Source organism: Loxodonta africana, chromosome 4 (assembly GCF_030014295.1).
Source record: "Loxodonta africana isolate mLoxAfr1 chromosome 4, mLoxAfr1.hap2, whole genome shotgun sequence".
Lineage (NCBI taxonomy): Eukaryota > Metazoa > Chordata > Mammalia > Proboscidea > Elephantidae > Loxodonta > Loxodonta africana.
In genome coordinates this window covers 141,599,189-141,621,497 of record NC_087345.1, presented here as the reverse complement: position 1 = coordinate 141,621,497, position 22,309 = coordinate 141,599,189, and the positions used below count along the sequence as shown (strand labels likewise).

The following is a 22,309-nucleotide window of genomic DNA, read 5'->3' as shown; positions in this document are numbered from 1 at the left end:
TAGTAGATAAGAACTGCTTTCGGTGAAGGGAAGGACAATGCTCAATACAGGGAAGGTCAGCTCAACTGGACTGGACCAAAAGCAAAGAAGTTTCCAGGATAAACTGAATGCTTCAAAGGTCAGCGGAGCAAGGGCAGGGGTTTGGGGACCATGGCTTAAGGGGACTTCTAAGTCAATTGGCAAAATAATTCTATTATGAAAACATTCTGCATCCCACTTTGAAATGTGGCGTCTGGGGTCTTAAATGCTAACAAGTGGCCATCTAAGATGCATCAATTGGTCTCAACCCACCTGGATCAAAGGAGAATGAAGAACACCAAGGTCACATAAGAGCCCAAGAGACAGAAAGGGCCACATGAACCAGAGACCTACATCATCCTGAGACCAGAAGAACTAGATGGTGCCCGGCCACATCCGATGACTGCCCTGACAGGGAACACAATAGAGAACCCGTAAGGGAGCAGGAGATCAGTGGGATGCAGACCCCAAATTCTCACAAAAAGATCATACTTAGTGGTCTGACTGAGACTAGAGGAATCCCGGTGGTCATGGTCCCCAAACCTTCTGTTGGCCCAGGACAGGAACCATTCCCGAAGACAACTCATCAGACATGAAAGGGACTGGACAGTGGGTAGGAGAGAGATGCTGAGGAAGAGTGAGCTAATGATATCAGGTGGACACTTGAGACTGTGTTGGCATCTCCTGTCTGGAGGGGGGATGGGAGGATAGAGAGAGTTGGAAGCTGGCAAAATTGTCACAGAAGGAGAGACTGGAAGGGCTGACTCATTAGGGGGAGAGCAAGTGGGAGTACGGAGTAAGGTGTATATAAACTTATATGTGACAGTCTGACTTGATTTGTAAACGTTCACTTGAAGCTCAATAAAAGTTAATAAAAAAAAAAAAAAGAACATTTCAAGATCTATCCTGAAGTACAACACTATCAGTGATAGGATAATATCCATATGTCTACAAGAAAGACCAGTTAATATGACTACTATTCAAATTACTCACCAACCGTTAAGGCTAAAGATGAAGAAATTGAAGATTTTTACCAACGTAAGCAGTCTGAAACCGATCGAACATGCAATCAGGATGCATTGATAATTATTGGTGACTGGAATGCGAAAGTTGGAGACAAAGAAGAAGGATTGGTAACTGGAAAATATGGCCTTGGTGATAGAAACAATGCCGGAGATCTCATGGTAGAATTTTGCAAGGCGAATGACTTCTTCATTGCAAATACCTTTTTCCACCAACATAAACAGCGACTATACACGTGGACCTCACCAGATGAAATACACAGGAATCAAATCGACTATATCTGTGGAAAGAGACGATGGAAAAGCTCAATATCATCAGTTAGAACAAGGCCAGGGGCCAACTGGGGAGCAGTCCAGTAATTGCTCACATGCAAGTTCAAGTTGAAGCTGAAGAAAATTAGAACAAGTCCACCAGAGCCAAAGTATGACCTTGACTATATCCCACCTGAGTTTAGAGACCACTTCAAGAAAAGATTGGACACATTGAACACTAACGACAGGAGACCAGACGAGTTGTGGAATGACATCAAAAACGCAAAGACATCACAAAAGTAGAAAGCGAGAGGACATTAAAAAGACAGGAAAGAAAGAAAAGACTAAACTTGGTGTCAGACAAGACTCTAAAACTGCTGTTAAACGTTGAGTAGTGAAAGTGGACAGAAGAAATGATGAAGTAAAAGAGCTGAACAGAAGATTTCAAAAGTCAGCTGGAGAAGACAAAGTAAAGTATTATAATGAAATATGCAAAGACCTGGAATTAGAAAACCAAAAGGGAAGAACACTCTCAGCATTTTTCAAGCTGAAAGAACTGAAGAAAAAATTTAAGCCTCAAATTGCACTAGTGAAGAATTCTATGGGCAAAATACTGAACAACAGAGAAAGCATGAAATGAAGATGGAAGGAATGCACAGAGTCACTGTACCAAAAAGAAGTGGTTGACATTCAACCACTTCAGGAGGTAGCATATGATCAAGAACCGATGGTATTGAAAGAAGAAGTCCATGCTGCACTGAAGGCACTGGTGAAAAACAAGGCTCCAGGAATTGATAGAATATTAATTGAGGTGTTTCAACAAAAGGATGCACCGCTGGAAGTGCTCACTTGTCCATACCAAGAAATTTGGAAGACAGCAACCTGGCCAACCGACTGGAAGAGATCCATATTTATGCCTATTCCCAAGAAAGGCAGAAATTATGGAACAATATCATTAATATCACACACAAGTAAAATTTTGCTGAAGATCATTCAAAAGTGGTTTGCAGCAATACATCTACAGAGAACTGCCAGAAATTCAAGCTGGATTCAGAAGAGGATGTGGAATGAGGGACATCACTGCTGATGTCAAATGGATCCTGGCTGAAAGCAGAGAATACCAGAAAGATGTTTACCTGTTTTTTATAAACTATGCAAAGGCATTCGACTGTGTGGATCATAACAAATTATGGATAATGTTGCGAAGAATGGGAATTCCAGAACACTTAATTATGCTTATGAGGAAACTGGTGGTGTAGTGGTTAAGTGCTACGGCTGCTAACCAAAAGGTCGGCAGTTCGAATCCACCAGGTGCTCCTTGGAAACTCTACGGGGCAGTACTACTCTGTCCTGTAGGGTCGCTATGAGTCAGAATCGACTCGACGGCACTGAGTTTGTTTTTTTTTTTTGTATGAGAAACCTGTAGATAAAGAGGCAGATATTCAAACAGAACAAGGGGATCTTTTATGGTTTAAAGTTAGGAAAGGTGTACGTCAGAGTTGTATCCTTTCACCATACTTATTCAATCTGTATGCTGTGCAAATAATCTGAGAAGCTGGACTATATGAAGAAGAACTGAGCATTAGGATTTGAGGAAGACTCATAAACAACCTGCATTATGCAGATGACACAACCTTGCTTGCTGAAAGTGAAGAGGACTTGAAGCACTTACTAATGAAGACCAAAGACTACAGCTTCAGTATGGATTACACCTCAAAATAAAACAAAAATCCTCACACATGTACCAATAAGCAACATCATGATAAATAGAGAAAAGATTGAAATTGTCAAGGTTTTCATTTTACTTGAATCCACAATCAACGCCCATGGAAGCAGCAATCAAGAAATCAAAAGACGCCTTGCATTGGGCAAATCTGCAGCAAAAGACTTTTTTAAAGTGTTAAAAAGCAAAGATGTCACTTTAAGGAGTAAGGTGCACCTGAAAACTAAGGTGTTTTCAATCGCCGCATATACATTTGAAAGCTGGACAATGAATAACGAAGATCGAAGAAGAACAGATGCCTATGAATTATGGTGTTAGCAAAGAATATTGAATATACCATGAACTGCCAAAAGAATAAACAACTCTATCTTGGAAGAAGTACAGTCAAAATTCTCCTTAGAAGCAAGGATAGCGAGACTTCGTCTCACATACTTTGGACATGTTGTCAGGAAGGATTAGTCCCTGGAGAAGGACATCATGCTTGGTAAAGTAGAGGGTCAGCGAAAAAGAGGTAGACCCTCAACAAGATGGATTGACACAGTGGCTGCCAACTATGCGCTCAGGCATAACAACGATCATGAGGATCGTTCGGGACTGGTCAGAGATCCGTTGTGTTGTACATAGGGTCGCTATGAGTCAGAACTGGGACCTAACAACAATAACAAGTACCTAGTAAGCACTGGCCACTGGGTAAGGCTCCTGTGGAGACCCAATTTATTCGTGTCCTCCTGGAACTAACAGGCCGATGGCTTGACAACACCTAACACCTAACAACAACATGGTTGTTTAACTCTATATTTAAATTTTTGAGGAACTGCCAGAATGTTCTCCACAGCTGCTACACTATTTTTACATTTCTACCAGCAGTGTATGAAGATTCCAATTTCTGCACATCCTCACTAACACTGGCTATTTTTAACTTTTTTTTAAAGTTACATCCATCCTAGCAGGTGTGAAGTGGTATCTCGTGGTTTTCATTTCCCTAATGACTAATTATGTTGAGCATCTTTTCACGTGCTAATTGGTCATTTGTATATCTTCTTTGGAGAAATGTCCACTCTTGAATTGGATTGTTTGTCTTTTTGTTGTTGAGTTGTAAGAGTTTGTTATATATTCTGGAAATTAAATCCTTGTGAGATATATAGTTTACAAGTATTTTCTCCTATTCTGTAGATTGTCTTTTTACTTGCTTACTAATGTCCTTTGATGTGCAAAAGTTTTTAATTTCAATGTAGGTCAATTTATCTATTTTTTCTTTTGTTGCTTGTTTTTTTGGTTTTGTATCTAAGGATTCATCACCAAAAATAAGGTCATATTCCCATTTTTTTCTTCTAAGAAAATTTTATGGTTTTATTTCTTGTATTTAGGTTGTTGATCTATTTTTTAAGTTAATTCGTGTATATGTTGTGAGGTGTGGGTCCAACTTTGTTCTTTTGCATGTGAAAATTCAGTTGTCCCAGAACCATTTGTTTAAGAAATTAGTCTTTCCCTACTGAATGGCCTTGGCATCTTTGTTGAGCACTAGTTGGGCATAGATGTTTGGGTTTAGTTTTGGACTCTCAATTCTGTTTCATTGTTCTTTATGCCTGTCCTTATGGCAGTACCACACTGTTTTGATTATTGTAGTGTTTTTCTGAAATCAGGAAGTGTGAGCCTTCCTACTTTGTTCTTCTGTTTCAAGATTGTTTGGGCTATTTGGGGCCACTTGCAACTCCATATGAATTTGAGAATTGGTTTTTCCATTTCTGCAAAAAAGGCCGTTGGAATTTTGATAGGGATTGTGTTGAATCTGTAGATCACTTTGGGTAGTATTGACATCTTCATAATATTTTGTCTTCTTATCTATGAAGATGTATTTATTTAGGTCTTCTTTAGTATTGTCCCTTTTTTATAGTTGAGTAACCTGAGACTCAGAGAGGTGAAATAACTAGTTCAAGATCACACACAGCTGTTAAGTGGCAGAGCTGGGACCATTGACCCCAGAGGGAATGCTCCCACCACCACACCTGCTCCGCTTTGTATGATGATGGAGCATAGAAGTTTTCAAAGATTGTGTGTGCTGGGGGGAGGGGGGGCAGTAGAAATACTGTAGGTTGTAAGTTCTAAACCCCTCATCTATCAGGTATTAGTTGTACAGACTGGCCTCCCAGAGAGAGGCTAGAGAAACAGGTTCAGCTCAAACTGACCTTTACGCAAGAGGTGGATTTAGGGTCATGACTCACTCCCAGGAAGGGGTAAGACCTGGGCCAACTAACCACTGCCGTTCCACTGCATCCGCTCCCTCATACTGCATGGTGCAGGGTGCTATGTGGGAAAATGAGCTCCAGCTGCAGGAAGAGCAATCAAGGCCAGGGCATGTAGCCTGAAGTATATGGAGGAGAAAGAGGCAGGCAAGTTACTGCCCTTGCTTTGATGGGGCTGGGAATGGGATATTTGCATTACACATCAGGCAAGCTACTGCCCTTGCTTTGATGGGGCTGGGAATGGGATATTTGCATTACACATCAGCCTCAGATCTGTTTTGAGCCCCAGTTGCTCTACTTACTTCCTTCTCACCAAATACCCTAAAGCCATCGCTTCCACCTGGGGCCTTCCTGAGTTGCTGCCCAGATATCCAGGCCCAGTCATGGACTAAGTCCATGGGGGGAGTCCTCATGAGCTCCCAAGCTCCTTGGTGCAGACCCACTGACACCATTTTTCTGACCGTGCCTTCTGTCTACTGCTTCGAGTTGTCACAGTCACCACGGCTCCCTTTAGGCCTTTGTTTTTATCAAGGTGCCGTACCTCTAAATGCCCCTTTATTTTCCTCTCTGCTAGATACATCTTCCTCTCGTTTCTAATCCCTGTTTTAGAGATCTTTGAGAATATCAAAAGCTCCACATGGATGGGGCCACTTGAACAAATCTTTTACTTGTTCTCTCTTCCCAAGTTATATATATTCAAGGCATAGCTCCATTATTGGAAATTGGGACCTCCCTAAGGGTGGCTCACTGAAGTCAGTGCAGAGTACATGAATTTGTAGAAATATGTGTCTGGGGCTGCCGTTGCTGGTCCTTTTTATTAGTCTGGCTTGGCCACTTGTTTTTCTTTTTTTTTTTTAGGGAGAGGCAGATGGCCCAGTGGAAAGAGCACAGACAGGGCAGGGGCCAAAGCTGCCCTGCTGCCTGCAAAAGATGCTGCGACTGACCTGATGCAGAGGACTGAACCTGTTGCCTGAGCCTGGTGCTCCGAGGGGCCTGGTCTACACTGAAACCAAGTGGTTCACTTGGTGGCTCCTGAGAGCCACTTCTCCAGGAATCCCGTGTGCAGTGTAGGTCTTCCCATCGCCTGCCCTACCCTGTCCTCCTCATCCTGGCGGCTGCCTCCTCCTCCTAGCTCACCCTCCTGGTTTACAGGGCTCTCCACCCCACCTCCCTTTGTCTTCCTGCTGATCCAGCGAGCCAGGCCTTCTCCTTCTCTGTTCTTTCCTCCTCCTCTCCCCCTTGAATCCAGTCCTGGTTTCCCCGCCGCCAGCCTCCCTTTCCTCCCCGCCTGGGCTCGTTCCCGCCCCCGCCCCGCCCGCCGTCATCTTGGTCGGCTCAGCACCGCGCTTTCCCCGGCTCGTAGCTACCTCGGGCTTGGCTTGCCCAGTCCGGTAGCTCCAGTCCGGATCTCGCTGCTGTCCGACCCGGGTACGAGTCCCAGCCTTTGGAGAGGAGGCGGCGGCGGCTGGCCCCGGCTCCCCTCGGCCGCCTAGCCAGCCCAGGGTTGCCGGGGAGGGAGCAGCTGGGCAGCCCCCGGACTTCCTCAGAAGACAATGCACCCAGCGCTCGGCAACCCCCGTTCGATCTCTTCCTTGTCCGGCTCCTTCCCGCCGCCCCCAGCCGCCGCCCGGCTGCAGCCCCTCTTCCTCCGGGGGGGCTCCTCCCGCGGCCGGAGAGGCTCGGGCGACAGCAGCACCAGCACCAGCACCAGCAGGGGGGGAGGCGGCCGCAGACGCGGCGGGGGCGGCGGCGGCTCCCCCAGCAGCAGCACGGGCGCCGAGCGAGAGGACGACGACGAGAGCATCAGTAAGCCCTTGGTGCCAGCCACCGCCGCTGCTGCCGGGCTCCTTGGGCCCCCGGCTCAGGGGGGCGCCCCAGCCACCGACCCCGCGACCACCGCCTTCTCCTCCTCCTCCGTCACTTCGTCCTCCACCTCCACGCCCACCTCCTCCTGCAGCATGACAGCCGCGGATTTCGGCGGGAGTGCAGCGGCCGGGGCCGTCGGGGGCCCCGGGGGTCGCTCGGCTGGGGGCGCTGGAGGCACTGGGACAGGCAGTGGCGCCTCCTGCTGCTCCTGTTGTTGCTGCTGCGGCCGCCCGGCCCGGTCCGGCCGCAGGGGTCGGCAACGCTGCTGCGCCCCCAGCCCCGGCTGCCGCTGGGGCTACCAGGCGCTGTCCGTGGTGCTGCTCCTGGCGCAGGGCGGTCTGCTCGACCTGTACCTCATTGCAGTCACCGACCTGTACTGGTGCTCCTGGATCGCCACTGACCTGGTGGTGGTGGTGGGCTGGGCCATCTTCTTCGCCAAGAACAGCCGGGGCCGTCGAGGCGGCCCGGCGAGCGGTGTGCACAATCACCACCAGCACCACCACCACGCCGCGCCACCTCTGCACCTGCCCGCCTCCTCGGCCGCTTCTGCCGGGGCCAAGGCTCGCGGCGGCCGCGGGGGCGTGGGCGGCGCGGGGGGCAGCCTGGGAGTGGCCGGGACGGCTGGCGAGTTTGCCTTCGCATACTTGGCCTGGCTTATCTACTCCATCGCCTTCACGCCCAAGGTGGTGCTCATCCTGGGCACGTCCATCCTGGACCTCATTGAGCTGCGCGCGCCCTTCGGCACCACGGGCTTCCGCCTCACCATGGCGCTGTCGGTGCCTCTGCTCTATAGCCTGGTGCGGGCCATTAGCGAGGCTGGCGCCCCCCCTGGCTCGGCGGGACCTCTGCTCCTGCAGCCCCAGCAGCACCGCGCCGCTGGCTGCTTCCTGGGCACGTGTCTGGATCTGCTCGACAGCTTCACCCTGGTGGAGCTGATGCTAGAAGGCCGCGTCCCGCTGCCCGCGCACCTGCGCTACCTGCTCATTGCGGTCTACTTCCTCACCCTCGCCTCGCCGGTGCTCTGGCTCTATGAGCTCAACGCAGCAGCCGTGGCAGCTTCGTCCTGGCGCCAAGCCTCAGGCCCCGGGAGCTGCAGCCGCCTCCTGCGCTTGCTGGGCGGCTGCCTTGTGGACGTGCCCCTGCTGGCGCTGCGCTGCCTCCTCGTAGTGAGCTACCAGCAACCCCTCTCCATCTTCATGCTCAAGAACCTCTTTTTTCTCAGTTGCCGCGGCCTGGAGGCACTGGAGGGCTGCTGGGACCGGGGCAGTCGGGCCTCTCCTAGTCGGGCCAGGGTAGGCTATGGCGCTCCACCCCCTGCCCCACCGCCTCCTCCACCGCCACCACCACCACCTCAGGGAGGCTCCCAACTGGGCCACTGCATCTCGGAGAATGAGGGGGGCCCCCATGGCTATGTAAACACCCTAGCTGTGGCCTCCCAGAACTGAGGGGGATAAAGCCACGGGGCCTTGCTTTTGAGTAGGGCGTCCCCAGTTCCCTTACTTCGGTCCTTCTCTCACCCAGATTTGGTCAGACTCCTTTGGAAGAGGTAACTGTTAATAGGGCTAAGGACCAGAGTGTCCTTCTGCACCCTGTGGGTCAAGGCTGCTAGAAGGGAGACTAGAAGCTAATGGTGAGGGAGGTAGGTCCTCTTGCCCTATTCTCCCTTCTCCATACCCTGCCCTGATCCTAACCTCCAAGGGGCTGGATACTTCTGCTTCTTGCTTTTCTCACCCCCACCCTAATTCCCATTCATTGTGAGGGAGAATGAAGGGAAGGGATGGCTAGTCAGGAGGTGCTGGGCATTGGGCCTTCCTCCTTGCTTGAAAGTGCCAACCTCTTCTAGGCTGTGGTTAGTGCCCATTTTGTCCCACACCTTGAAATTAACCCAGAATTCGCTGTTCCCCTGATGTGTCTATTGGATATCTTCCTGATAGTGGATGCAGCGTGTATGTCCCTGTGTGTGTGTGTAGTGTTGTTTTCTTGTGTCCACCTTGTGGTCCCTTGCAATGGGTAGGACGCCTGGGGAGGCCCAGACCTCCCCACCACACATACCACCATCTCCTCTTTCCTACCTGAATTTGTGGCCATGAATTCCTTGAAAGAGCTGGGCTGATGGGAGTTGCCCAGTTACTCTCCTCCAAGAGAGAAGCTCGCCCAGGCTCTTCCTCAATCCTGCTCCTCTCTTCTCAGCTCGGGAAGTAGAGGGGTCCATACTCTAAGGACCAAACTGCACCCTTGCTTGGGTGAGTGAACATTTCTACCTCTGTGCTTTCAACTCGTGTTGCATCATGTACTGATGCTGCTTGCAAAAACAAAAACAAAAATCACAAAATACTCAGAAGTTGCATTCAACGTGGCCACTGGATCCAGCTGGGATTTGGTGCCAGTATTACAGGGTCTGTGGAGTATCAGCCATTGGCCTGCCCTCCCTCTGTCCCTTCCTCTGCACTCAGAGCTTTTATCCTTCCTGTGGCTTGGTGCTGATTAGGTCAGAGCAATGGCTTCACTGGGGTTCCTGGATGGATATGAAGTTGAGTCTCTCATAGGCCAAGGGAGTAGGAAACATAATCCACCACCTGTCCTTCTAGGAAGCATGGTGAAGGTCAGAAAGGGTGGTGGTGACCTTTCTCCCCTGCTCTGGTTAAGGGTATCTTTAGGTAAAAGGCAGGCGAATGGAGTAAGGTGGGCGGTAGTGCTGTTAGGCACCCCTCTCCAGCCTTCCTCCATAGTGTTCCTCTTGTTGAGGTTAGTAACAAGAGGCATCCAGGGATTGCCCACTTGTAGTCTTGATGTGGGATGTCACTCTTGGAATCTTTGGGGCAGGATATGTTCTTTTCGGGGAGGTAAGAGTGCAGGAGGCCCATAGGGAACAAGGCCAAGAAATACTCACTTTCCTCCACCCCTCTATAGGATGGGATGGGGCAATATTTTAAGATTTTTTGTTTCCAGTTCTCCCTTCTTATGTTTGGGAAGTTTAGTGTGGTGTAATAAACCCTGAACAAGGGACAAGAAGACATGACCCTGGTTCTGATTCTCACTCATTAGCTATGAACGACCCATCACTTCTACTCTCTGAATCTCAGAGTTCTCACCTTTGAAAATGAGGAGGTTGGATGAGTAATCTCTAAGTTACTTTCCAACTCTAACATTCTTTGAGTTTATGGATCTCTAAAGCCCTAGTCATCATGCTCTCTGTGAAGGTGGAGAGGAGGGAAGCCAGTCAGTGTGGACTTAGGGAATATTTCCTTCTTCTGTACTGGCTGGGAGAGCAGAGAGGAGGCTGCCGGCACTTGGGCTGGGGTGGAATTGCAGGGTCTGTCATAGCTGCACTGTTTCTGGTTGTCTCTAGAGCCCTCACTACAGCGAGGGGCCAAGGGTGCCACGTCACTGACCGTTAACTTGGTGCCCATGTCAAGGGTCCCATTTTATTTTGGTCCAACTGGGACTGGCTCAGAACAAAGGGCCAACTGGGGCTCTTCTGTCCCCAACTTCCTGTGGGCTTGCTGGCAGAAAAGGTCTACGTAGGCAGAGACGCAAGAGGGGCCAATGGTTTTACCAGAGTTCTCTTGAGTCTCCCCCTACTCTCAAAGGGGAGGATGATGGGAGGAAATGTTTACACTCAATGCACTATCTGGGCTCCCAGGCCCTCGCCCCACTAGGTCCAATACTAGCTTGTTGGATTTTGCAACTAATTTTTTTCCTGCCTTCTCTCCTCCCCCTACTAAGTCCTTTCCTTTCCCTCTGAATTCCATGTGCTCAAGGTTCTGGGGCCCTGGCCCTGGGTGGGCCTCAATAGCTGCTCCCTTTGTTCCCATGTCCTCTTTCCAGCTTTGCTGTGTTTCTGTGCTACCTAATCTCAGTGACCGTGAAAGGACATTGTGTCTGAGCCATGGCCGGCCACTGGCTGGCCCCTACCCACCCCCTTTCTACTGTTTAGACGGTGGTCTCCCTGCTGAGTGACTGGCTGTACAATCTCTGAGTTTTCTGGTGGGAGGCTGTGATAGGTTCCGATGAACTGCCACTTTCCTGAGTACATCAAGAGACTGATGGCAAGTGGGCCAATTCTGGCAAAGGCCAGGCCTGTTCAGGCCCTCTCTGGCCTTCAGCTCACCCCGAGCATCCTCTTTCAATCATCTGGTGCAAGCACCTTGTGCTCAGGGGGGCCAGTCCCTTCCTTCTGAGATCCTTTTCATTTGCTTCCCTTACTCCATTCACAATAAGAAATGACCCCTCAAGTTTCCTTTTTCTTGCTTCTAGGGTCATCTGTGATGCAGGGATTGAATCTGAGATCTGTGGTGCCCAGGGATCTAATAAGCAGAGGGTGCCCTCTCATCTGAGGCTGACGCCAGTAGATGGTTCACAGGGAAGAACACTTGGTTGAGACTCTAGTCCTATCTGTCCCTAACATATGAGCAAGTAAGGTGTTCCCCCATCTGAGCCTCCAAGTCCTTATCTGTTTTAGAAGGGAGTTGGACTAGACCCTCTCTAATGGACCTTTTCCGTTTTAACGTGCCATGGCTCTGTTTTTGTGGAAGAGAGCTAGCTGACAGCCAGAGCCAAGAAGGAAAGGGAAGTGGCACCTCACTAGCATCTATCACAGCTTTTTTTTCCTCCTCTTTTTAAAAATAAAACCAGACTGTTCTGAAAATAAAAAACTTGAGACTTGTGACAAGCTTTCTGTGTGATTTGTTTCAAGATCTTTCCTGTCCTGGTTTCCCTAACTAAATTCTTAAATGTCACTGTGACACTTGCCATCATTTTATAGGTCTGTATTAACATTGTGGATACACCTTGGCTATTTCTTTCTGGGCAGTTGGTATGCTCTTCAGGGAAGCAGTGTGGCCTTGACCATGACCTCGTGGGTGTCCAGCCAGGTTTTATATAGCATGGCTAACTTAGAAGGACTGTCAGCCCGAAAGTGATTTCCCCACTCACCGGGGCTTTCTCTCTCATTTTTTTTTCCAATAGCTTACCAAAGTAGGAAACACTCAATGCACTATCTGGGCTCCCAGGCCCTTGCCCCACTAGGGCATGTTAAATTTTCAAATACTCTGCCCTCGTCTATTGTCCTTGCCCCAGCCAGAAGCATGAATTCTTATGTACGAACAGAAAGAAAAATGCCATGCTTTTTTTTTTTTTTTAAACACAAAGAGGGCTATTATGTCTATGGCAGAACATTGGGCGTGCACCAAAATAAAATTATAGTATTTTTTTAAGCACAGAGACAGCCAGTACTATTCAAACTGCTTTGTGTTGTTACCCTAAAGTTTGATGCATCTGCCTATTCCACAGGCTCCACAAGGTCTGACCTAGTAGGGCTGTTGTTGTTGGGTGTCATGGAGTTATCCTGACTCATAGCAACCCCATGTGACAGGGTAGAGCTGTCCCCTAAGGTTTTTATTGTTGAGAATACACACAGGAAAACATACACCAATTCAACAGTTTCTACATGTACTATTTAGTGACATTATTACATTGTTCAAGTTGTGCAGCCATTCTCACCCTTCTTTTCTGAGTTGTTCCTGCCCCATTAACATAAACTCACTGCCCCCTAAGGTTCCTATCTAATCCTTCAAGTTGCTGTTGTCATTTTGATCCCATATAGATAGTTCTTAAAAGAACATCATGTTCAAGACAGACATTTTTTTTGCCAGCTAAGCTGAACTATTGTTTGGTTTTAAGAAGACTTCAGGGGATATTTTTGGTTTAAGGTTTCAAGATTATCTCAGGGCAATAGTTTCAGGGGTTCATCCAACCTTCATGGCTCCAGGAAGTCTGGAGTCAATGAGATTTTGAGATTCCGTTTTGTATTTTCCCCCTTTTGATCAGAATTCTTCTATGGACTCTTTGATCAAAGTGTTCGGTAATGGTAGCCAGGCACCATCCAGTTCTTCTGGTCTCATGGCAAAGGAGGCAGTTGTTCATGGAGGCAATTAGCCACACACTCTGTATCCTCCTTTTGTTCCTGATTCTCCTTCTTCCTCTCTTGCTCCAGGTGAATAGAGACCAATTGTTGTGCCTTGGATGACTGCTTGCAAGCTTTTAAGACCCCCAGGCACTAGGCAACAAACTAGGAGGTAGAACAGAAGCACTAAACCAGTTTTTAGACTAATTAACTGGGTTAATCCTTGAAACCATGACCCTAAACCTCCAAACCAAGAAAATAAATCCCATGAAGATTTTGATTGTGCATAAGCAGCCTCAGCAGTTACTCTTTTTTTTTTGGTCATTGTTGTAAATATATCTATTACACAACTTTTGTCAATTCAGCTTTTTACAGGTGTACAACTTATAGATAGCAATTACATTAATTGGCTGTGCAACCTTACCCTTAATCAATGCGATATTTGCATCATGGTTAATCCCCCCTTTATCCCTCCCCCCACCCCCGTAACCACTAATAAACTTTGTTCTTTATTACATTTGCCTTTTCTTGTCTTTTTAGTGAGGTCATACAATATTTGTCCTTTTGTGATTGACTTATTTCACTCAGCACAGTCTTCGAGCTCCATCCATATTGTAGCATGTATCAAGACTTCATTTCTCCTACTGGCTGAGTAGGATTCTGTTGTATGAATGTATCACATTTTGTTTATCCATTCACCTGTCGATGGGCATTTAGATTGTTTCCCACCTTTTGGCTGTTGTGAGTAGTGCTGCAGTGAACATTGGTGTACAAGTCCCTGTTTGAGTCTTTGCTTTCAAGTCTTTGAGTATATACCTAGGAGTTGAATTGCTGGGTCATATGGTAGTTCTATTTTTAGTTTTTTGAGGAACCACTCACACGGTTTTCTACTACAGCTGTACCATTTTCCATTCCTACCAGCAATGGGTAAGGATTCCAATTTTCCACATACTTGCCAACATTTTTTGTTTTCAGTTTTTTTTTTTTTTTTACCTTAGCCATCCTTGTAAGAGTGAAATGGAACTCATTTTGATTTGCATCTCTCTGATGGCTAATGATGCTGAGCATATTTTTATGTGTTTGGTGGCCATTTGAATGTCCTCTTTGGTGCCCCCATAGGGTTTCCTTGGCTGTAATCTTCATAGAAGAAGATTGCCAGGCCTTTCTCCCACAGAGCCACTGGGTGGGTTTGAGTCACCAATGTTTGGGTTAATAGTCAAGCACTTAATCATTGCACCACCAAGCCTCCTTGACCTAGTAGGACAAGTGAGGCGCAATCTCGGCGGGGGTTGGGGGGTGGGGGTTGGTGGGAAGAGCCCAGGAGTTTGAGCTTTGCTCTGCCTCTTACTAGCTGTGTGTCTTTGGGCAATCACCTGACCTCCTGGAATTTTGCATCATTTATAAAACAGGAGTAATATTACTTACCTCACAGGGCTGTGGTAAGAATTAAGTGAGGTGACATAGGCAAAAATGGTCCTTTCCTTCAAGACACTTATAAACACGATGGGAGAAAAATAGAACACATAAAATAATTCGAGAACAACATAAGATCATGTCTTCGTTTCTTCCTAAATCTAGATACAAAATAAAATGATTAATTTGATTAAGTATGTTATAAATTTCTTATGTAGTTAAGCAAGCTAGCTCTCACCAATTTTGGTTAGCTGGCACACACTTGGAGGCACTTTGTGAAAGGTGAAGTACAGGCATAGGGGTGATCTATTCATGATTGGGCAATGCTGGGGACCGCACTCAGGGCTGAGTCTGACCTACCGTGCTGGCCCTAGGGAAGAGCACTGCAATATATCATGTGGCTGACTGTACCAGGCCTGATGCATATCTTTGTCGTTGTTGTTGTTAGCTGCTGTCGAGTAGGCCCCAACTCCTGGCGACCCCCGTGCACAACAGAACTATACGTTGCCTGATCCTATATTATTCCCATGATCCGTTGCAGACTGGACATTGTGATCCACAGGGTTTTCACTGACTGATGTTCAAAAGTAGATCATCAAGCCTTTCTTCCTAGTGATACACACTTAATCCTCACAGCCACCTCGAAGGTAGCTTCATCTCCATTTTCCGGAGGCACAGAAAGATGACGTAGCCTGTTGCATATAGCACTACAGCCAAGAGGGGAGTTCAGGTTTGAGCCTGGGTCTGTGTGCCTTCAAAGCCTCTGCACTACCCCAGGCAGCCTTCAGACTTCAGCTGCTATTCCATTACAGCTCTACAGTTCTGGCTGAAAACCAGGGGCTGGTTTTCATTTTCTGTGTGAGATTGTGCGATAGATCCTGATGAGCAAATGTCAACAGGAGGGAAACATGTGAGGGCACAGGCCAAAGTAGGGAGCCAGCCCATCTTGCCCCTCGGCTTTCTGCTCACTCTCTTCCTCCTCTAAGGCCACTGTTGTATCTTCTTCCTCTCAAATCAGAGAGGAAAAGATCCAGTAAAGTATTTCATAATCCAGTCCAGTTCCTGTTGAGTCTACTCTGACTCATGGTGACCCCATGTGTGTCAGAGTAGAACTGTGCTCCATAGGGTTTTCAGGAGCTGAGTTTTTGGAAGTAGATAGCCAAGCCTTTCTTCTGAGGTGCCTCTGGGTGGACTTGAACCTCCAGCCTTTTGGTTAGCAATCAAGTGTGTTAACTGTCTGCACCACCCAGGGACACCAAGTAAATTCATACTAAGGTAATAATTACCTAGGGGGCTACTCCTAGGATAGAAACCTAGGTACCAGGGTGAGAGAGGAGTGTTTGGGCAAGACTTCTTAAAAAATAAAAACCAGTTGCCATCAAGTTGATTCTGACTCATGACAACCCCATGTGTTTCAGAATAAAACTGTGTTCTATAGGGTTTTCAATGGCTATTTTCAAATCATGAGAGGGAATTCCATGTTCCTCCCATGGACAAGGCCAGCCCAACAGGGTGACCCTGCTGCCTTAATCAACCAAAATGGACAGGACAAGAGTGTGGAGCCAATGCCAGGATCTGGGAGAGGCAGCGGGGCATGGACAGCTGGGGAGAGGCCAGGATCAAGAAGATAGAACTGGAAGCCATTTAGGAGTGATCTGGAGGTCAGCTGTGGGAAGCGGACATCCACCCAGGGTCCATCCTGGTAGAAAGCAATAGGAGCACACCGTTAATACCCATGAGATGGAGAGTGGTGGCTGCTTTATTATACATTCTTCTAGAACATATAATCTCTAGAATCTATATTGTTTCAGTTTTTCCACAATGAGTATATTTACTCAGTCAACACATTTATTGAGCTCCTCTTCTATGCCAGGCATTGCAGCATATATTTCTTTTATAAGCTAAGAACAGTAAACACTAGAGGGAAAGAACAATATCAGCAGGAAAAGAGGCTGGATAAAGAGTGCCCCAGGCTCATCAACTGCTCTGACCCAGATCAGATTGCAGAGCTCGTCTTTGCAAAGAGACAATGAGATCTAAGGAAGCTGTAGGACTTTCAACAAGAGGGGCGGCTTTGACGATTAAATGAGCTAATGAGTATCACTACGAAGAAAGGCCTGGCGATCTACTTCTGCAAATCAATGAAAACCCTGTGGATCACAAAGTCTCTTTATAGGCAACCTCTCCAACATGCTTGACTTGTGAGACAGAGGCCCGGCGGGAACATGGTTCTGCATTTTACTCTGAGATAAAGGAGCTTTGGTGGTACAAACTGTTAAAAGCTTGGCTACTAACGGAAAGGTTGGCAACTCAAACCTACCTACAGGTTCTGTGGGACAAAGTCCTGGTGATCTGCTTCTGTAAAGATTATAGTCAAGAAAAGCCTGTGGGGCAGTTTTACTCTGTAACATGGAGCCTCTACGAGTCGAAAAACGAGTGGACGGCACCAACAACAAAGCTTTCCTGGGCCTTTACGTTCCTGCATGGCCTGGTGGCCACCCTAGCTTACAGTCCTTACCTGGCAGGTCTTATCAGGTAGGGCTGGGGTGGATCAGGGCCTGGCATGTCCCATATTTGTTTGGGAAGGGAGAACGCCGACTGCAGTGTCTGAATGCTATAGGATTAAAAGTCCCCATTGCATTGTAAGTAATCTTCTTCCTTATCCCCTATTTAATTTTCAAAGATAATCAGGAAATAAGTAAAATTCACCATACCCTTGCATCTCAGCTCAAACTGTGGAATGCATGTTTAAGTGACTGAATAAAACCCCTTCAAAATCTGAATACCTCTGAGGACCTTCCTAAGTGGAAAAGAGAAACTGGTTTAGAATCAAATTTGCAAGCCGTTGTAAGACGTCAAGCAATGTCTAGATCACCAACTCACACATAATTTATTCCTGTGTGTGTTTGACTAGGATCAAGACAGCTGGCAGGAAAAGGTCATGGAAAGGGACATTTGAGTTGGAAGCTTGCATAGTGGCGTGTGTACTCCATCGCAGGTCTTGGGTCACCCATTGACTGTGGTGCCTTCTGCCCACCATGAGCCACCTCTGCTGAACTCCATTTAGGAGAGGGACCAGAGAGATGGGAAAGCCACAGTGTGGAGGGTATCTGTTCTCGGTTTGACTCTTCTAGGGGAAACAGGATTTTATTAGCCCTGGTTCAGAAGAATACAAAAATAAAGGCATGGCATTGATACATATGCTCTTGAAACTTTTAGCATTTGAGTGATAGCAGACACCACACTCAGCCTGACAGAATTTCCAACACTTGTGATAAGCAAAGACCAGTGTGAGATCGAGGGCTCTCAGGAAGAGGGGAGGGAATGTGTGGAGCAACAAGGGAATGACATTAAATAAAGAAGGGGCGAGGAACCCTGGAGAATGGTATGATTCAGTTATATGAAATGCCCAGAATTTGGAGCCCTGGTAGCACAGTGGTTCAGAGCTCAGCTGTTAACCAAGCTGCTCCTTGGAAATCCTATGGGGCAGTTCTGCTCTGTCCTATAAGGTTGTTGAGTCAGAATCCACTCGATGGCAATGGGTTTGGTTTTTTTTTTTTTTTTTTAATAGGTTAGTGGTTGCCTAGGGCTGGGGAAAATAGCGGGGGGAGCTTAGGGAGGTGATGACTAAGGGGTGATGGGTTTCTTTTGGGGGTGATAGAATTGGCTGTGGTGATGGTTGTGTAACTGTGAATATACCAAATGTCACTGAATCATACACTTTAAATGGGTGAATTGTATGTATGTGAATTATATCTCAATAAAGCTTTTTTTTTTTTTTAAATTTTTATTAAGCCTCAAGTGAACATTTACCATTCCAATCAGTCTGTCACATGTAGGTTTACATACATCTTACTCCCTTCTCCCACTTGCTCTCCCCCTATTGAGTCAGCCCTTACAGTCTCTCGTTTCGTGCCAATTTTGCCATGTTCCCTCTCTCTCTATCTTCCCATCCCCCCTCCAGTCAAGAGTTGCCAACACATTCTCCCGTGTCCACCTGATTTAATTAGCTCACTCTTCATCAGCATCTCTCTCCCCCCCACTGACCAGTCCTTTTCATGCCTGATGATTTGTCTTCGGGGATGGTTCCTGTCCTGTGCCATCAGAAGTTCTGGGGAGCATTGTCTCTGGGATTCCTCTAGTCGCAATCATACCATTAGGTGTGGTCTTTTAATGAGAATTTGGGGTCTGTATCCCATTGGCCTCCTGCTCCCTCAGGAGTTGTCCGTTGTGCTCCCTAGCAAGGCAGACATCGATTGTGGCCGGGCACCAACTAGTTCTTCTGGTCTCAGGATAATGTAGGTCTCTGGTTCATGTGGCCCTTTCTGTCTCTTGGGTTCTCAGTTGTCGTGTGACCTTGGTGTTCTTCCTTTGCCTTTGCTCCAGGTGGGTTGAGACCAATTGATGTATCTTAGATGGCCGCTTGTTGGCATTTAGGACCCCAGGCGCCACAATTCAAAGTGGGATGCAGAGTGTTTTCATAATAGAATTGTTTTGCCCATTGACTTAGAAGTCCCCTCAAACCAAGTTCCCCAGACCCCAGCCCCTGCTCCGCTGACCTTTGAAGCTTTCATTTTATCCTGGGAACCTCTTTACTTTTAATCCAGTCCAATTAGGCTGACCTTCCTTGTTTCGAGTGTTGTCTTTCCCTTCACCCAAAGCAGTTCTTATCTACAGATTGATCAATAAAAAACCCTCTCCCTCCCTTCCTCCCTCCCCCCTTTGTAACCACAAAAGTATGTGTTCTTCTCCGTTTTTTCTATTTCTCAAGATCTTATAATAGTGGTCTTATACAATATTTGTCCTCTTGCAACTGACTCATTTCGCTCAGCATAATGCCTTCCAGATTCCTCCATGTTATGAAATGTTTCACAGATTCGTCACTGTTCTTTATCGATGCGTAGTATTCCATTGTGTGAATATACCACAATTTATTTACCCATTCGTCCGTCGATGGACATCTTGGTTGCTTCCAGCTTTTTGCTATTGTAAACAGAGCTGCAATAAACATGGGTGTGCATATATCTGTTTGTGTGAAGGCTCTTGTATCTTTAGGGTATATTCCGAGGAGTGGGATTTCTGGGTTGTATGGTAGTTCTATTTCTAACTGTTTAAGATAATGCCAGATGGATTTCCAAAGTGGTTGTACCATTTTACAATCCCACCAGCAGTGTATGAGAGTTCCAATCTTTCCGCAGCCTCTCCAACATTTATTATTTTGTGTTTTTTGAATTAATGCCAGTCTAGTTGGTGTGAGATGGAATCTCATCGTAGTTTTAATTTGCATTTCTCTAATGGCTAATGATCGAGAGCATTTTCTCATGTATCTGTTGGCTGCCTGAATATCTTCCTTAGTGAAATGTGTGTTCATATCCTTTGCCCACTTCTTGATTGGGTTGTTTGTCTTTTTGTGGTTGAGTTTTGACAGAATCATGTAGATTTTAGAGATCAGGCGCTGGTCTGAGATGTCATAGCTGAATATTCTTTCCCAGTCTGTAGGTGGTCTTTTTACTCTTTTGGTGAAGTCTTTAGATGAGCATAGGTGTTTGATTTTTAGGAGCTCCCAGTTATCTGGTTTCTCTTCATCATTTTTGGTAATGTTTTGTATTCTGTTTATGCCCTGTATTAGGGCTCCTAGGGTAGATCCTATTTTTTCTTCCATGATTTTTATCGTTTTAGTCTTTATGTTTAGGTCTTTGATCCACTTGGAGTTAGTTTTTGTGCATGGTGTGAGGTATGGGTCCTGTTTCATTCTTTTGCAAATGGATATCCAGGTATGCCAGCACCATTTGTTGAAAAGACTATTATTTCCCCAATTGACTGACACTGGTCCTTTGTCAAATATCAGCTGCTCATACGTGGATGGATTTATATCTGGATTCTCAATTCTGTTCCATTGGTCTATGTGCCTGTTGTTGTACCAGTACCAGGCTGTTTTGACTACTGTAGCTATATAATAGGTTCTGAAATCAGGTAGGGTGAGGCCTCCCACTTTCTTCTTCTTTTTCAGTAATGTTTTGCTTATCCGGGGGTTCTTTCCTTTCCATACGAAATTAGTGATTTGTTTCTCTATCCCCTTAAAGTATGACATTGGTATTTGGATTGGAAGTGCGTTATATGTATAAATGGCTTTTGGTAGAATAGACATTTTTACTATGTTGTCTTCCTATCCATGAGCAGGGTATGTTTTTCCACTTAAGTATGTCCTTTTGAATTTCTTGTAGCAGAGTTTTATAGTTTTCTTTGTATAGGTCTTTTACATCCTTGGTAAGATTTATTCCTAAGTATTTTATCTTCTTGGGGGCTACTGTGAATGGTATTGATTTGGTTATTTCCTCTTCGGTGTTCTTTTTGTTGATGTAGAGGAATCCAAGTGATTTTTGTATGTTTATTTTATATCCTGAGACTCTTCCAAACTCTTCTATTAGTTTCAGTAGTTTTCTGGAGGATTCCTTAGGGTTTTCCATGTATACGATCATGTCATCCACAAATAGTGATAGCTTTACTTCCTCCTTACCAATCTGGATACCCTTTATTTCTTTGTCTAGCCTAATTGCCCTGGCTAGGACTTCAAGTACGATGTTGAATAAGAGTGGTGATAAAGGGCATCCTTGTCTGGTTCCCGTTCTCAAGGGAAATGCTTTCAGGTTCTCTCCATTTAGAGTGATATTGGCTGTTGGCTTTGCATATATGCCCTTTATTATGTTGAGGAATTTTCCTTCAATTCCTATTTTGGTTAGAGTTTTTATCATAAATGGGTGTTGAACTTTGTCAAATGCCTTTTCTGCATCTATTGATAAGATCATGTGGTTTTTGTCTTTTGTTTTATTTATGTGGTGGATTACACTAATGGTTTTTCTAAAAAAAGCCGCAACCCTGGAGATGAGGGAGGCATGACAGACAATGCCTACTAAGGACCTTTATCGGTATGGCCTCAAAGGCCAGCAAAGTTAGAATTCAAGGCTTGTGAGAAATGGAATCAAAATGGAAAGTGTGCTTCAGAACAACTATGACTATAGTGCGTCAAGGCCATTTTACTGTCAGGCAGAGCTCCAGCTCCATCTAGGGAAAAGTCCTCAGGGTATTGCAAACCCTGGACATATAAAGTGCTTATTGGAAGCTGGGGAAATGTCACCAAAAGCTTGGTAGGCATCTGGACCTAAAGATGCCCACCTCCAGGACTACTGGATAAAGGAGATGGAGCCTGAAAGGCTGGTGGCTGGGAGGACTCAGTTCCTTTTTTCCCTCACCTGGTCTTTTGCTGCTGTTGGGCTCAGTATGGGCCACACATGGTCTGGGACTTCCGGCTTTGGTGGCCTCGCTGCTGCTAGGCAAACTCTCACTACAAGAAAGAACTCCAACTAGGAGCATGTTGACCTCTAGTAACATATGACTCAAAATAACCACTAGAAATTCTTAGCACAGTTGACAAATTTATTCATTCTTTTGTTGATAATCTGTCCTTCATAGGCCTGCACACACACACACACACACACACGCACACACGCACACACCCATTACATTTGGTTTCCCATCATGCTTTAGAATCATCTGCCAGATGATAGTTAAGGGCTCAGATGTAGGTAACGGACAACACTCTATTGCAGGGTCAGCCAGCATCCACATGTGTCCTTCAGGGCCCCAGAGAGACAGAAGCCATCAGTTTACTCCAAGGAGGCACTTCAAGAACAATTCCTTCAAACACCATGCCTTACAGTCTCCTCAAGTGTTGACTTTGAACCTTAAACCTTTAAGTGCACAGTGGACACTTTCCCCGCAAAGGCCTGTGTGGATTTTCACTGCCCTCCCAACTCCTTCCGCCACCCCTGCAGTCCTCCCTATCTCACACCTCAATTCACTTTGTCAC

The 22,309-nt window shown here is 46.4% G+C and overlaps 1 protein-coding gene across 1 annotated transcript; it reads left to right on the top strand.

Annotated features, from left to right (window-relative positions):
• Positions 1-5,105: 5,105 nt before the first annotated feature.
• TMEM121B (transmembrane protein 121B) lies at positions 5,106-12,196 on the top strand. The gene has a single exon (XM_023548977.2). It carries the CDS (start codon positions 6,812-6,814, stop codon positions 8,567-8,569), a length of 1,758 nt encoding a protein of 585 aa, XP_023404745.2. The 5' UTR covers positions 5,106-6,811; the 3' UTR covers positions 8,570-12,196.
• The last annotated feature ends 10,113 nt before the right edge of the window (positions 12,197-22,309 follow it).